The sequence below is a fragment of the Theropithecus gelada genome, chromosome 1, assembly GCF_003255815.1.
Source record: "Theropithecus gelada isolate Dixy chromosome 1, Tgel_1.0, whole genome shotgun sequence".
In the NCBI taxonomy this organism is placed as follows: Eukaryota; Metazoa; Chordata; class Mammalia; order Primates; family Cercopithecidae; genus Theropithecus; species Theropithecus gelada.
In genome coordinates this window covers 74,566,705-74,579,759 of record NC_037668.1, presented here as the reverse complement: position 1 = coordinate 74,579,759, position 13,055 = coordinate 74,566,705, and the positions used below count along the sequence as shown (strand labels likewise).

The 13,055-nt window shown below is 39.8% G+C and overlaps 1 protein-coding gene across 5 annotated transcripts in view; it reads left to right on the top strand.

The window, feature by feature from the left end:
- ATPAF1 (ATP synthase mitochondrial F1 complex assembly factor 1) overlaps positions 1 to 13,055 on the top strand; it is a 35,738-nt gene that overhangs the window by 5,743 nt on the left and 16,940 nt on the right. For all 5 annotated transcript variants that reach the window (XM_025362524.1, XM_025362602.1, XM_025362439.1 and 2 more), the window contains 4 exons: positions 4,363 to 4,413; positions 5,245 to 5,307; positions 9,672 to 9,722; positions 10,920 to 10,967. In XM_025362524.1, coding sequence (XP_025218309.1) covers positions 4,363 to 4,413; positions 5,245 to 5,307; positions 9,672 to 9,722; positions 10,920 to 10,967 — 213 coding nt within the window. The remainder of the gene's footprint in view (positions 1 to 4,362; positions 4,414 to 5,244; positions 5,308 to 9,671; positions 9,723 to 10,919; positions 10,968 to 13,055) is intronic.

Sequence of the window (13,055 nt, the reverse complement as noted above, 5' to 3'; positions counted from 1 at the left end):
ACGGTGGCTCACGCCTATAATCCCAGCACTTTGGGAGGTCGAGGTGGGCAGATCACTTAAGGTCAGGAGTTCAAGACCAGCCTGGCCAACAGGGTGAAACCCTGTCTCTACTAAAAATACAAATACATAACTTAGCTGGATGTAGTAGCGGATGCCTGTAATCCCATCTACTTGGGAGGCTGAGGCCAGAGAATTGCTTGAACCTGGGAGGCGGAGGTTACAGTAAGCTGAGGGCACAGTGAGCTGAGGTCATGCCACTGCATTCCAGCCTGGGCAAAAAAAAAAAAAAAAAAATAGTAGATGGGTTAATTATAACAAGGTTGGGGAGCAAATTCAACTCCTATGACAAATAGTTTACAACTTTATATGAACAAACAATTCTTTCTACAAATATTTTAACAATTGTCATTTCCTATAATAAACATTTATAGTAGCAAGGTTACAAGTCAATAGCTCTTGGAAATATTACTATATTATAAACTTTAAATATTAGATAGGAATGTTCTTTGCCCCTTTTTGGCAAGCAGACTTAGAAATTTAGCTTTATGAGGCCAGGTGCAGTGGCTCATGCCTGTAATCCCAGCACTTTGGGAGGCCAAGGCGGGCAGATCACGAGGTCAGGAGATTGAGACCATCCTGGCTAACATGGTGAAACCCCGTCTCTACTAAAAATACAAAAAATTAGCTGGGCATGGTGGCGGGTGCCTGTAATCCCAGCTACTGGGGAGGCTGAGGCAGGAGAATGGCGTGAACCCGGGAGGCGGAGCTTGCAGTGAGCCGAGATCGCGCCACTGCACTCCAGCCTGGGCGACAGAGCAAGACTCCGTCTTAAAATTAAAAAAAAAAAAAAAAATTGGCTTTATGATAAAATGCAGAATATGTAAAGATTTAATTTAAATTATGGCAGCTCTTAGGTAAATATTCACTTGCTATCTTCTTTATCTAGCTAGATAGAGGAATGCTAACAGCTAACACATGTTCTCCATTCCCACAGTCTTGTCTTTACTACTTTGAGTCATTGGTTCCCAACCACATGGGACTCAACATCCCCCTTTGATAATACATTTTTTTAAAATTCTCCCTTTTCTACCCTGAAATAAAACAATAGATATGTAAAAATATAACCTACCTGTATGTATAACCTCAGATGGGAAAATCAATATAATGCCCTAACCATAATATAAAGGAAAGCATTTTTTAACAAAATACATATTTTAGCATGTAAATATTAGGGCACGACTACACTGTGAGACCTAACGTAGTCATGAGGTGCTTCCACCTATTTGTGAAATAACCACGAACATGTAAGCAGCAAATACTGACTGGCAAATGGGTGTTATGTTGATAATTATAAAAACTCTAAAACCACCGGGCGTGTTGGCTCACACGTGTAATCCTAGCACTTTGGGAGGCTGAGGCGGCAGATCACTTGAGGTCAGGAGTTCGAGACCAGCCTGGGCAACATGGTGAAACCCCATCCCTACTAAAATGCAAAAGAAAAATTAGCCGGGCATGGTAGCTGTAATCCCAGCTACTCAGGAGGCTGAGGTAGGAGAATTGCTTGAACCCAGGAGGCGGAGGTTGCAGTGAGCGGAGATTGTGCTACTGCACTCCAACCTGGGTGACAGAGCGAGACTTCGTCTCCAAAAAAAAAAAAAAAATTCCAGGCCAGGCACGGTGGCTCACGCCTGTAATCCCAGCACTTTGGGAGGTCAAGGCAGGTGGATCACAAAGTCAGGAGATCGAGACCATCCCAGCTAACACTGTGAAATCCCATCTCTACTAAAAAAATACAAAAACTTAGCCAGGCATGGTGGCGGGCACCTGTAGTCCCAGCTACTCAGGAGGCTGAGGCAGGAGAATGGCATGAACCTGGGAGGCAGAGCTTACAGTGAGCCGAGATCGCACCACTGCACTCCAGCCCAGGTGACAAAGTGAGACTCCAACTCAAAAAAAAAAAAGAAAACCTCCAAAACCATGAGCAGTGTTGTTATCAGTGACCTATGATTCCACAATCACAATGTAGAATCTTTCAAGTTATATAGTAGTTGCATTTCTGGAAATTTTAGTATTTATTAAAGCTGTGTTAAAAAAAAAAAAAAGGTTCTAGGCCCAAGTAATTATAAATATTGAAATATTATAGGTATTTTCACCTGCAAGAATGTCTGGCTAGACATTGAAAAGTTGTACAGGATGAGGGAAAGTTTTTTATTATGTAGGACTCATCTCATTTGGCACCCCTCCCATAATGCAGATATCAATATCCAGTAAACTTCTATGATAACCATAAAATTATCCGCACAGATTTCCAAAGCATGCATAGTAGGGAAGTAAAGCACCCATTTAAAGTTCGTATTAAATGTTTCTGATTTTTGGCATGTAGCTTCAACTGCTTTAAGTACCTTATTTCATCAATTCTAAAGCTCACTCTTATTTTTCTCATTTTAACATCACTAAAATTGTCTTATAATTGATGTGACAGGAAAGTATTGTGCTATTTAATTGGCATCATTTTCTGATGCATAAAATAATGGTGCATCTTAAGATATGATGTCTTAGATTTGATAAAATGCAATACGCTTATACTTAGGGCTTAAATTTTTTATTTCTGTAAGTGAAAATGGGTACAAATAATGGATTGGAGAGACATTGTGTAAAAACCAATACATGAGGCTTCATGATTGAAAGGTGAAAGCAGCTGTGCAAGTGGAGGTTTTGTTTTGTTTTTGTTTTGTTTTCATGGTACACCTGAGAATGAGTGGTATGGAAATGAAATTCTCATCGGGCGCGGTGGCTCACGCCTGTAGTCCCAGCACTTTGGGAGGCCGAAGCGGGCAGATCACTTGAGGCCAGTAGTCAAGACCAGCCTGGCCAACGTGGTGAAACCCCATCTCTACTGAAAATACAAAAAATTAGCCAGGCATGGTGGCACATGCCTGTAGACCCAGTTACTTGGGAGGCTGAGGTGGGAGAATCACTTGCACCTGGGAGGCAGAGGTTGCAATGAGCTGACATTGAGCCACTGCACTCCAACCTAGGCAACAGAGCAAGACCCTGTCTCAAAAGAAAAAAAGAAAGACAGAAAATGAAATTAACTCCTTTTCAGATGGCTTACATATGAAGGAACGGTTACACCCGGATGTTGTCAGTGTATAGGTGCATGACCAAAAAAACTAAAGTGTGTTCAACAGGCTTTTCTCTGATCTGTGGGTACAGGTTCTGTGACCATCATTTATGAAAAGTGTGGATTAATTAAAGCACAGAGTGACTAAAGGCAAGGTTTTATGCAGAAAGTGTTTTTCAGCCTCAGAATCCCAGGTGTAGAATGTACTTCTGAGAAGCACAGCCTTGAGTGGAAGACTCAGAAATGTACTTCTGAGAAGCACAGCCTTGAGTGGAAGACTCAGAACAACCCATCCCTACTATCAGAAACAACTCAAAACAGGATTTACTGGCTATGACCTTTATGAGAGATAATGGCTAAGAGACAAAATAATCACTTTCAGTTGTTTTTGGCCTTTTTTGAAGGGAGTCTAATTTGATGGAGGAAACATTAAGATTGAACACTCAAAAAGACTCTAATCTGCTGAGGATGCCTACCATCAAAGTGTTGTCAGAGATAAGCAGTATCCTTGGATAACACATCTTTCCATTTCTTACCACTTCTATAGTTCAGTGTGGAATAGGTCAGGACAGAGCACAGTAATCCCAAGCAGGCCTAATCCTGGGAAGAAATCCCTCATATCCACAGTGGCAGGTGGAGAATGGACTGTCAGTACTAGTAGATGATAGTTTACTGACAGAGAAATCTTATCTCTGAATATCAGAATCTTAGAGGAAAGTTGTTGTCTTATAAACAATAATTCTTATTTTTATTTCTTTTTATTTATTTATTTTATTTTGTTTTATGAGACAGAGTCTCACTCTGTTGCCTGGGCTAGAGTGCAGTGGCGTGATCTCAGCTCCCTGCATCCTCCGCCTCCCCGGTTCAAGCAGTTCTCCTGCCTCAGCCTCCCAAGTAGCTGGGATTACAAGCACCCGCCACTATGCCCAGCTTATTTTTTGTATTTTTAGTTGAGGCGGGGTTTCATCATGTTGGCCAGGCTGGTCTCAAACTCCTGACCTTGTGATTCTCCCGTCTCGGCCTCCCAAAGTGCTGGGATTACAGGCATGAGCCACTGCGCCCAGCCAGCAATAATTTTTAAAGTAGTGTTAAATTTTTAGAACAATTATTATAAAAAGTGGAAAGAAGTGAGTTCTCACATGCAAAATTATTTAATGAGATTGGGTAACTCACCTAGTTTAGTGACCTTTGTTCTTATGAGTAAAGTGTAGATTAATATCTTGTCTTATATATTTCAGACAGATGCCTTGGGGAAACAGTCTGTGAAGAGAGGATTCACTAAGGACAAGGTAGGTTTCTAATTAAACAGAGGAAAAAAAGCTTGAAGTCATATGGTACATCTAGAACAAGAGGCTGCAAATTTGAACATAAGTACTGTGGTTCAATTATTTTGTGTAAGGTGATTTTCCATCTGTAAAAGTGAGAAATATTTCTTTTTTTTTTTTTTTTTTTTTTTTTTTGAGACGGAGTCTCGCTGTGTCTCCCAGGCTGGAGTGCAGTGGCGTGATCTCGGCTCACTGCAAGCTCCGCCTCCCGGGTTCACGCCATTCTCCCGCCTCAGCCTCCCAAGTAGCTGGGACTACAGACGCCCGCCACCACGCCCGGCTAGTTTTTTGTATTTTTAGTAGAGACGGGGTTTCACCATGTTAGCCAGGATAGTCTCGATCTCCTGACCTCGTGATCCACCCGCCTCGGCCTCCCAAAGTGCTGGGATTACAGGCTTGAGCCACCGCGCCCGGCCAGTGAGAAATATTTCTATGAACTTTTGTGTCCTTGACCATGACCCCTAGCATAGCAGTTTAATTAAAAATAACAACCAAACTTTCTCCTCTTACCAGCTGCAAAGTGCCGCAGGACTCATTGGTAAGGGTGAAGCATTTGGGAAGTACATGGCAACCTAATAGAAACTCTTCAGGAACAGAACTGTGAAAACCTGTCTAGGCTTGGGGGCTCACTTTCTCTGAGCATGTGGGTTTTCTTATACTTGTTTTCTGCTTTTGGAAATCTGTTTCACTGTCTTGATGTGTTTGCCACAGGCTTAGAGATAAGAGTTAAGCTGTTTTGTTTTGTTTTGTTTTGTTTTAATTATGTGTTAATTGGTTTTTATTTTCTCTTTGAAGACTCTCAGTTCAATCTTTAACATTGAGATGGTAAAAGAAAAGACTGCAGAAGAAATAAAACAGGTAATGAATGAAAATGGGCTGGCATGCTCTATGAAAATGTGAATTCTGTGAACCAAATCTGAGAGTACATCTTCTGACACCTCTTTCTAGCCATAATGAAAGGTGATAATAAAAGGCAAAAGTGATGAATTACTTGAAGAACAATGTCGTAAGAAAACTTGTCTTCTTTGTAACTCTTATATGTCTAATCAACTTGTATTTCTACTTTCTTTTTCCTTCCTATAATCCACATCTCCTGTAACCCTCATCAGTACTTTATACCTGGATTACTGCACTACCTTTCCAAATAGGTTTCCCTGCTCCTATTTTTTCCACTCCACCCATAATATGCTCATCAACTGAGTCCTCTGAAACTTCTTCTTTCATTATGGAGAAGTATAGTGTATTGGTTTAAAAATACAGACTCTAGAACCAAGCTGTTGGTTTTAAGTCCTAGCTCTGCCACTTACTAGCTATAGGACTTGGACAAGTTAACTTATCTGGGCCCTAGTTTCCCTGTTTAATTAAAGTGGAGCAAATAATAGTACTTACCTTATAGAGTTATTTGGATAATTAAGTGAGTTAACATTTTTTATCACTTAGAACAGTCCCTGGCACAGAGTAAGTGCTATATTTATGTTTTTAAATAAGTGGGAAAAAAATATATTAGGAACCTGGTCACAAATGTTCAATGACTTCCTGTATTCCTTTTCTTGGCATTCATAGCTCTCCATTATCAAAGGACTTTCTGCAGGAAGCTTCCTGAACACTTTCCTTCAAAGCACTCAAGAGCTATCCTGCCTGTTTGGTCATTTATATTTTTATACCTGTGATTCTTTTCTCTCTAATAAGCTATTTTTTTCCAGCATTCCTTATAGTTCCATGAATTATATATTAGGTAGATTGAAAGGATCAAAAGAATAATAAAAGCAGCATACTCTGTATCAGGTACAATGCCTAATGCTTCATATGCATTATTTCATTAAATTCTTTTAACCACCCCGTGAAGTGGGTGCCATTATTCCCAGTTTACAATTGAGGAAACTGTGACTTAAAGAGATTATGTAACTTAGTCAGTGGTAGAGCTGAGACTCAAACCCATGTCTATTTGACTCTGCATCATATTCCCAGAACTGGAAGTTGTGCTAGTTACCATGGGTTTCCTTTGGATGCTGTATCATTTATTTTAGCACACATTTAATGCATACCAATTAAATGTCAGACTTTGTGCCAGATACAGAGATAAATGAGAGAATCCTCATCCCCAGGGAGTTTTAGCCTCCACAAAACGGATCAGATCAGCACAGGGTTCTTTCTGTTAATAGAGGCATATGCAAAGTGTCAGGGAGAACTCAGGCTGTGCCTTTGGGAAGAAGTGCCAAAGGAACATGGACACTTTAGGGGAAAATTAAATAAAAGTAATCAGAATATGGGCTGGGCACAGTGGCTCACGCCTGTAATCCCAGCACTTTTGGAGGCCAAGGCGGGTGGATCATGAGGTCAGGAGATTGAGACCATCCTGGCTAACACAGTGAAACCCCGTCTCTACAAAAAATTAGCCGGACGTGGTGGCAGGTGCCTGTAGTCCCAGTTACTCAGGAGGCTGAGGCAGGAGAATGGCATGAACCCGGGAGGCAGAGCTTGCAGTGAGCCAAGATTGCACCATTGCACTCCAGCCTGGGCGACAGAGTAAGACTCTGTTTCAAAAAATAAATAAATAATCAGAATATGCTGTCCTTAAAATGAGAAGACAGTGTTTTGACATGCAAAAAAAGAAAAGGTAAAGCAACCTTATGCCACATTGAACGTAGTTTCCATAGGTCCTAGGAGTTAATAGTCCTTTTGTGCTCTGTGTTGATTAGATGGATCACACTTTGATTAGTATCTTCCACTGGGGCCCCATATTTTAACAGAAATGTTGACCAAAGCAGACCAACTCTAAAGGAAGTTGACCCATTCTTCAACACTAGCTCACTGTGGTGTCACCTTGGTTATGATACCCTCCTCTACTTCTATGCCTTTGTTAGTGTTGTCATTCTCTGCTTCAAATGTGTCTCTTACCTCCTTCTCGTGCCTTACCTGTTATCTTCCCAGCATCCTTATTTCCCTACTAACTCCTAATCATTCTTCAGGATACAGTTCAAGTGTCCCTTCCTCTGGCACTTTTCCCTGCCCTGGGTTAAGTGCCTCTTTTATAGTACATATTTCTTACTATGTCACAATCATCTGTCATTCAACCAACATTTTTGAGTACTTTTTGGGTTGCAAGGCATTGGTGACAACACAGCAGATACCTGCCTACAGGGGGCTTGCAAACTAGTGAGGGAAATAGATCCAGATGCAAATGATCTTATTATGAAGTAGCATATCCTAGACATCTTAAGAGAGGTATAAAATATGAAAGCAAGGGGGAGGAAATAAATAAAATAGAAAAGCAACTCATAGGAAAACTTCTGACTGTAATATCAAGGGAGACTACATGGAAGAAGAAGCATATAGGCTCAGCTTCAGAGGACAGGAGGAATTTGGGAGGTCAGAGGTAGGAAAGAAAGGCTTTCTAGTCAGAGCCAATAACATGTAAAAAGGCATGGGAAGGCAAAAAAAAAAGGTAGTAAAAAATAAGAATACGGACCATCTATATGATGTTAATGGTAAATAATAAAAAGACACAATATTGCATATATGCTACATCTATGTATACTGTAAAAGAAAAATTCTTAAGACATACTGGAAAGAAAATAACAGTGGTCTTTGTTAGGGTGGTACGACTATGGGCATTTTTTCCTTTTCCCTATTTTCTAATTTTCAAATTTTATTATATAATTTTTTTATTCCCTACTTTTTGGTATTTGCATCATGAAGGTCAACTGTACCTTCCTTGTTCTTTAGTGCCAAGCAGAGGTAGGACTTCTGATTGGTGCTTACCATAGATCCAACAGACCTTATCTCTTCCACATGTAGAAGACTTTCTGGAAGCAGGATTTTAAGAGCTGCCTGTAACATGCCAATAATATCTAACATGGTTTTGCTGTGTCCCCACCCAAATCTCATCTTGAATTGTAGTTCCCATAATCCCCACATGTCATGGGAGGGACTCAGTGGGAGGTAATTGAATCACAGGGGCAGTTACCTCCATGCTGTTCCCATGATAGTGAGTTCTCATGAGATCTGATGGTTTTATAGAGGGCCTTTCCCCCTTTTGCTCCTTCTTCTCCCTGTCACCATGTGAAGGACGCGTTTGCTTCTCCTTCCGCCATGATTGTAAGATTCTTGAGGCCTTCCCAGCCCTGTGTAACGTGAGTCAATTAAACCTCTTTCCATTATAAATTACCCAGTCTCTGGATTAAGAAAATGTGGCACATTTATACCATGGAATATTATGCAATCATAAGAAAGGATGAGTTAATGTCCTTTGCAGGGACATGGATGAAGCTGGAAACCATCATTCTCAGCAAACTATCACAAGGACAGAAAACCAAACACCACATGTTCTCACTCGTAAGTGGGAGTTGAACAATGAAAACACATGGACACAGAGTGGGGAACATCACACACTGGGGCCTGTCGTGGGGTGGAGGGTTGGGAGAGGGATAGCACTGGGAGAAATACCTAATGTAAATGACAAGTTGATGGGTTCAGCAAACCACCATGGCACATGTATACCTATGTAACAAACCTGCACGTTGTGCACATGTACCCTAGAACTTAAAGTATAATAATAAAAATGATAATAAATAAATTGCCCAATCTCGGGTATATCTTTATTAGCAGTGTGAGAATGGACTAATACAATATCTAACAAAAGCTAACATTATTTGTCGTGTTTATTCTGTGACAGGTGCTGAGCTAAGCACAGACCTACATTATTTCAGCTAGTCGTGACAATTGTGTGAGGTTATTATTGCTATTTTATTGATGTTATTTAGGGAGTTTTCAGTAATTTGCCCAAGGTAGTATAGCTAGTAAATGACTGGAGCTGAGATTCACATCCAGGTCTGCCTGACTCTGAACCCTGAGCCCCAGTCCTGACTCTCTGGGAAGGCTCACAGTTGGCTGGGGAAGTGTGGGTTTGGGGAGGAAATAAAAATGTGAAAAAAAAGAAGTTGTCTATCACACACAACTTATTAAGAGGAATGATTTTTAAAGTCATAGAATCAGTTTCTCTGTCAGGAATTTGTTATTAAGAGTTACAGTTTAATCATCTATAAGAGTGGGTTGTATTAAATCTTTTTTGTAATGTGCTAGTAATAAAAGCGTTACATTGGGTTTTTCTTCTCTGTTATCAAATAGCATATTCCTCTGAACAATGAAAGCTGTCACCATTTCTTGGCACATGTTGAAAAGATTACCCACATGTCACAGACACCCCTCTCTTTTCTGTACAGATTTGGCAGCAATATTTTGCAGCAAAAGATACAGTCTACGCAGTTATTCCTGTAAGTAGTTTGGAGGGGGAAATGAAAGTGTTACAACATGAAAGTCAGTTCTCTAACCTTAGCAGGCAGTTGCCTTTACTTTTCCTATGTTTATTGCCTCTTGAGAAGCTGCATTTTACAGCCCTGAGAGTTTTTATTATGCCCTGAGCACCAGAGATTGGAAGCTCCATATGGTATATTTATGGCTCTTGTTTTCCTTCTTTCTACTTTAGAAATGTCTCTGAGTCAAGTCTCTGACAAGGGAGCTTGGTATAAGTTCATGTTGCTGAGTAATTTCCAGATGTCTTTTTTTTCTTACTGATGTTTTCCAACCAAGCTGTTGGAATTTAAGACAGGGCCTGTAGCATGGCTTTTTTCCCTTCTTGCCTATAAGCGACCTATGCCTGAGCTGAGTTGGAGCCTCTTCCTAGTCTTTCTCTGGCGAATATTCCCCTTAGCAAGTGGCATTTTCTTGGTCTTTCCCTTCTTGAAATTATTCTTAGAGATGGTCACCATCTACTGCTTGGCCATTAAGGTCTGTGACAGAGAAGGGATGCTGCTGGCTTCTCTGGTTTAATGTTTTGCTGGCCTCCACTATAATAAAGCATTTGAAGTAATGGATTATCAGCTAGTTCTTTAATTGCTTTTCCCTGAAGGAGGGGTGGGGGCTTAGGTTAAGTTTCTATCAAGCACACAAAGGTATACAGAGATTATATGAGTAAATGTAAGATTAAGGAGGAAAACATATAGATGGAGGATAAAGCCAGGCCTTTTGGTAGTTATGATGGTATCACTATCTTTTTTTTTAATCTCTCATATATGTATACCCTTATGCTACATGAATTCAACAGCCAGAAGAAGAGTCTTCTCTTTTGTGATGTTTTAGATCTCTGATACTGACTCATTGTTTGAACAGGCCTTCTCAGCTCTCCCTCAAACTGACTTGGTGACTTGATGTCTCTGACACTTGTTAAAGTTCCCTGGAGCATTTGGAGCATTGGTGCACCTAGTCTTTACACATAATTCTGACAATGAACAGCAAAACAGACGTCTGGTTTTTCCTGTCTTTCTGTCATAAGAGTGATTTGAAAATAATGACACTTAAAAGACTGTTTTAGTTGTATTATAATTCTAGAATTCAGTCTTGATGAATTTTCATGTGATTGTGGCCTTTTGTGTTTTTTGTGTAGGTTAACTTTATTCTTTTCCAACCTGCAGGCAGAAAAGTTTGATTTGATCTGGAACCGGGCTCAGTCCTGTCCAACAGTAAGTTTCTGGTGGTCATGTAAGGGTTGCTTATCAATGTTGCCAAACAAGTATTTTCCAACCAATCACATCATATTCCATACTGTCTCACATGTTTTAGTGCTCTGTTTACTTAATAAAGATGCTCACATGTTGATTGTACTAATAAGTGACATTTTCAGCCTTATGAAATCATGTGGGTTTGGCCCAGTAAGCGTCTGGCTTTTTAGCTCCCTACCACATCAGCCCTTTCTGATGCAGATCTTAATCTATCAGTACAAGTGCATTTTGGAAGACATCTGAGACCTTAATCTTTTCAACTTTTTTTTTTTTTTGCTTTCATTATTATTTTTAATTGACATAATTATACATATTTATGGGATACAGTGTGATATTTCAATACATGTGTGCAGTGTGTAATGATCAAATCAGAATAATTAGCACATCTGTCACCTCAAACATTTATCATTTCATTGTATTGGTAACATTCAGAATCCATTCTTCTAGCTACTTGAAAATATACAATAAACTGTTGTTAATTATAGTAATCTATAGCACCATAGAATACTAGAACATATTTATCCCATCTAGCTCTACTTTTTATCCCTTAACCAACCTTTGGCTATTCCCTCCTCTAGTAACCACTGTTCTGCTCTCTACTTCTATGAGATTAAGTTTTTTGGTTTTTTTTTTTTTTAGCTTCCAGCATACGAGTGAGAACATGTGGTATTTGTCTTTCTGTGCCTGGCTTATTTCACTTAACGTAATGTTCTTCAAGCTCATCCATGTTGTCACAAATGACAGAATTTGTTTTTTTTGTGTATGGCTAAATAGTATCCCATTGTGTATAGACACCACATTTTCTTTATCCTTTCATTTGTTGATGGACAGTTAGGTTGATTCTATATCTTGGCTATTGTGAATAGTGCTGTAGTAAACATGGGAGTGCAGATATCTCTTCAACATACTGATTTCCTTTCCTTTGGATATATATCCAGTAGTGGGAATGATGGATCATGTGGTAATTCTCTTTTTAGTTTTTTTGAGGAATCTTTATAATGTTTTCCATAATGGCTATACTAATTTACATTCCACCAACAGTATATAAAAGTTCCTTTTTCTCCACATCTTCACCAGCGTTTTTTTTTTTTGTGTTTTTGTTTTTTTTCATTTAGAGATGAGGTCTTACCGTGTTGCCCAGGATGGCCTTCAACTCCTGGCCTCAAATGACCCTCCCAACTCAGACTCCCAAAGTGCTGGGATTACAGGTTGTCTTTTTTTTTTTCATAATAGCTGTTCAAACTGGGCTGAGATGCCAGTTTTATTGGCAGTTTTCCTCACCGTTTTGGCTATGCTATCCTGGTAATATGGGCCTAAAAGGAATTAAGAGGTTGTAGCTGAAATACTGAGCTGTCAGAAGGCCTAAGGGAAAAGGAGTAGGTGGGATGGACCAGCTAACTTGGTATCAGTAATGATTTCTCAGGTTTTCAAAACATTTTTGGAAACATTGCTGAAAACAGAGAATACCTAAGTAAGTGGAAATGATATATACCATATTCATGGATTGGATGGCTCAGCTTGTTACATTTTGTTTTGTTTTGTTTTTTGAGACAGGATGTTACATTGTTGCCCAGGCTGGAGTGCAGTGGTATGATCATAGCTTACTGCAGCCTCAATCTCTTGGGCTCAAGCAATACCCCCACCTCAGCCTTCTAAGTTGCTGGGATTACAAACATGCACCCCCACGCTCAGCTAATTTTTTTTTTATGTTTAGTAGAGACAAGATCTCATTTATGTTGCCAAGGCTGGTCTCAAATTCCTCAGCTCAAGCAATCCTCCTGCCTCAGCCTCCCAACGTGCTGGGATTACAGGTGTGAGCCACTGTGCCTAGCCTTTGGTATTGTTAAGGTGTCACTTCTCTCCTAATTGGTCTCTAGATGAAATACAATACCATTCAAAACCCCACTAGGCATTTAAGAAATTGATGAGCTGGTTTTAAAATTTTACTTGGATATTTAAAGGACCTGAGATAGCTAAAACAATTTTGAAAAAGAACAAAGCTTGAGGACTTACATTTCCTGATTTCAAGACTTATTACAAAGATACAGT